General features: G+C 39.8%; 1 protein-coding gene across 1 annotated transcript; it reads left to right on the top strand.

The window, feature by feature from the left end:
- Positions 1–194: 194 nt before the first annotated feature.
- Positions 195–3,156, top strand: LOC134197902 (large ribosomal subunit protein uL3m-like; the record flags this gene model as incomplete). Its single annotated transcript, XM_062667254.1, has 5 exons — positions 195–294; positions 354–414; positions 477–588; positions 2,554–2,631; positions 2,802–3,156. Coding segments are annotated over 5 exons (585 nt in total), but the record flags the coding sequence as incomplete, so codon positions are not given.
- Between the last annotated feature and the right edge of the window lie 844 nt (positions 3,157–4,000).

Raw genomic sequence — 4,000 nt, 5'->3', positions numbered from 1 at the left:
CTGAGAGTGGAAAGTCTGCAGTCTGTTCTTGGTTTTTAATATGATGTCGCACATGGTAGGCCTCCTATAATTCCGTAGCTTTCACCAATGCGAGCATAGCTGCTGTGATGCAACTATGCCTCACCTCTAGGGCAAGAAAATTACTTTCCATTCTACTTTGTTATCAGTGTCTACATGGTAATTGCTGTCGTTAGGTGACCAAACCATTACAAGGTCATTTTGCAAAAGCTTCATTGCCCGTCAAACGAAAACTCTGGGAGTTTAGAGTCACAGAGGATGCCTCGGTGCCAGTTGGTACATTAGTTAAGACTTGTGTATTGACTGCTGTTTAGATAGCTATTGATCTTGTGCAGGGACAGAAATTGTTGCTTCACACTTCTTGCCTGGACAGTACGTTGACGTGGCTGGTACAACGTATGTCTGTTCTATTGGGTGTTGAATAATTTGTCAATGATGTTGATGCTCTATTTATCTAGAATTGGAAAGGGATTCCAAGGTGTGATGAAGAAGCACAAAATGAAGGGGCAGGGAGCATCTCATGGAGTTACTAAGACACATCGTAAAATGGGGGCAACTGGAGGAGGAACGGTATCCACTGTTTGATTTTAGATTGTGGTTCAATGTATGTGCATTTACAGTTAAAAAAACAGCTGCAAAATGACAGTAAAATGTAAGAATTACCATTTGCTCATTTCCCTGGCAGCCTTCTTGTGAATTATTGGAGAGTCAGTGTAAAACAGATAAATAATTTTGCAGTGGTGTAGGAAGATTCATGGAGAGGGAAAAGTGGCACCGGGTCTTTAGTATTTGATGTCACGTGTTTGCTTACTTGCTGGTCCGATAGCCACTGCAATGGAGGGCATTAGAAGGCTTGCATCCTTCCAATTTACAGCCCACAGCACAGCGAGTAGACTGTAAGTGCACATGGTGCTTACTACATTCATTTATGACACTGTGGTGTCATGCTTTATATTCAAGGGGCCGGTGCCTGGCACCCCTATGGTTCCTGCATGAGTGTTCAAAGGCCACAATATTGCCTGCAGTAACGGAAACAGTGGCCTAACCAAAAACTTAAAAATAGTTACACTCAGTTTATAATTGATTGTGTGATGTACAATGAGCATGTGAAGTCCTTGATGTCTGTAATTACGCACTAATTAATTCCATCTGCTTTATGCATACCGTATAACCGGTTATTTCTGCGATCAAGATATTCCTGCAAATTCTGTAAAGAAATCACATAATGCACAAATAAAATTTATAGATATTTAAGCCTATCCTTGGAGTCCTAGGAAGTCACTGTTCCAACACATGTACATGTGTGTACCAGTAATTGTCTTCCTGGTTGGAATGCAGAAATTTAATTTGCAGTAATTAAAACTTTTGTCTAAATTCTCAAATCGCAGTAAGTTAAGACATCAGAAATAACTGGTTATACGGTATGGTACATTGAATGGTAGCAAAGTGCTTTATATCCACAAGAAGAGGATTTGAGTTCCATGGCACTAGCTGTAATTAATTATCAGTCGTCAGATAGGCTTGGAAGTAGAGATACGACAAGATTGGCAATGCTTGTTATTACCAAAGAATTATGCGCAAGGGAGAGTTTTGTTATTTTTGTTCTTGTTAGGTCCACATTAGACCCACAAAATCTGAAATTCAAGTATATTTAGAATACCTGAATTAAATCTGAAAGAATGTATGAAGACTGGTATTGTTGCAACTGCAACTGGTTGTAGCAACCCTTGGGCAGCTGATAAACTCATGATCTGGTTAGGCCCAGCAACACCTTCAGTATTCAGTTGTATATGTACAATGGGCTTGACTGAGGTGGTAGTGAGGTGACATCAATATTAGTAACATAGATCATACTCAGAATTGGCTTTGACTTTAGGAACAACACTTATCTTGAAGTAGGTTACTCATGACACATTTAGTGACCAATAATGCCCCAAGGCATTTGCAGAATAAAATCTGTAGCACTTTATATAAATTTTGTATGCCAAAGTATGGGTAGAGATAATTAAGTCCTAACTTGAAGTTCGGTTATACGTGATGAACAATTAAATAAACGACAGTGTAAGAGACATCACAAATGAGTTTAATACTAAGTACATAACTTTCAAGTCAAGAACAATGGTGTCCACCCATCTCAGGGTAGTCTCGAATAGCTAGATCCTTCCCCTCCCTCCAACATTTGCAGTCTGCATGTTAAGTTTAATACAAGGATCTGTTTCTAACAAAACAGGTATTGTGAATAGTATTGTTGCTACTCTTGTAATATCCAGGTACAGTAGAACTAGACTTGTTTGGGATTTGATCAAAGATATAGAAACATTTCGTTCAAGGATGATAGAAATTATTAGTAATTTTGGTCTAATAGGACCAATTATATAATAATGTGGCAGGTTAGTGAGCATCAAGATGGGAGTAATACCCCAATCGGGTATCCTGGAGGGTCATAACAACACATAATAGTAATAAACGCATTAACCCTAGAGCACTTGTAGTTTCAGGCCAACACTGTCATCTCAAAGTTGCTGTGTGCATTAGGATCCAGGGCGAATATGGCCAGGAAAGAGGATGCCTGGTCGTATGGGCTGTAAGCGAAGAACAACCATGAGCTTAAAAGTAAGTACTACCAATTTCCTTGCAGTCGTTTAGTCAATTATAGGCAGACAGATAGAGAGAGGTGGTGGAATAAGAGCATGCAAATATTGCCTGCTCTCAGGCCATCAGTTGTCCACCTATCTGTCTGTCTGCAACATATCATACGTATGTATACATGGCAAGTGTTCCAGGTTTATCGCATCAATAACAAGTATAACATTCTGTATGTGAGCGGTTGCATTCCCGGCTATAATGGGAGCTACGTTCGAGTAACTGATGCACGACGAAAGCCAGTCCAGGAACCACCATTTCCAACTAGTTTTCCTGACTCAAACAACCGACCGGAAGAAGAATTTGCAGATGAAATCATGCAGCCAGACAAAGGAACAGTACAATTCGAGACAGTAAAACAGCATCAATCATAATAGCAAAAATAATTACAAAAGTGCACTGATTGTTTTCTTTCTACATGACGGCTTGCTGGGGTCTCCTCTGGACTTGCTTGTAGACTAAACTCTGTTGAAATGTACAACACAAATGTGAGAACGATGTTTATCACAATGTGAACACAGCTTTAGCCTACAATATGATAAGTTATAATTAAATAATATCCATTGGTAATATGGCATCTGTTCATTAATACTCTTGTTGTATGGTTTATCAAGAGCCGGTCAAGTTACTGATGGGCTCCAGTGCGGAAAATAACGGTAGGACATAGGACAATGTCCTACCAAATGTGTTGTTTGTCCGACCAAATACTGCACCAGTGTTGGGACAAAACATCCACCCATACGCATATGGTAGTGTAAATCTTGTCTCTTAGCACGTGATGGCCTTTTCAATGGTGTAACAGTTAATTTCATGAACTTAGGCGCCTCCTAGCATGCTTTATCCAGAGAAAACCTCAGCTGCCTTTAACGCCATTTCTCCGTTGGAAATTGGTTGTAAAAAATTACATGCAAAATAGCTGCAGTAGGGGTGACACTTAGTTATACATGTAACACCATACAAGAATGTCCTACCTAGACTCAGTCTGTCCGAGCCAAAATAATTCCCTATTTTCCACACTGGGCTCTATACATACACAAAAATTCTTGTGTCACATTATCATTGCACTACTGTGCTTGTCAATCTTTAATTGAAACCTGAAAACATAAAGCTCCCTCAACTCATTCATTTTTCCAATGGCAGCATCAAGTTTGGCATAAGCCCTGTCCACACTGGCAACTAGATTGCGATCCGACCACGATAAATCCAATCCACATCGGATCGTAACCAGTTGAATCCAATTAAAAATAGTGAGTGTTACCTTTGTGTAGTCGGAACATCTAACCCTCCTCACTCATCTTCATTCTTGCTCACCTTACTTCGCTGTATCAACACTTTCCAT

The sequence above is a fragment of the Corticium candelabrum genome, unplaced genomic scaffold, assembly GCF_963422355.1.
Source record: "Corticium candelabrum unplaced genomic scaffold, ooCorCand1.1 SCAFFOLD_119, whole genome shotgun sequence".
Taxonomy (NCBI): domain Eukaryota; kingdom Metazoa; phylum Porifera; class Homoscleromorpha; order Homosclerophorida; family Plakinidae; genus Corticium; species Corticium candelabrum.
Note: the sequence above shows the minus strand (reverse complement) of the source record. Positions and strands in the feature narration are given on the sequence as shown.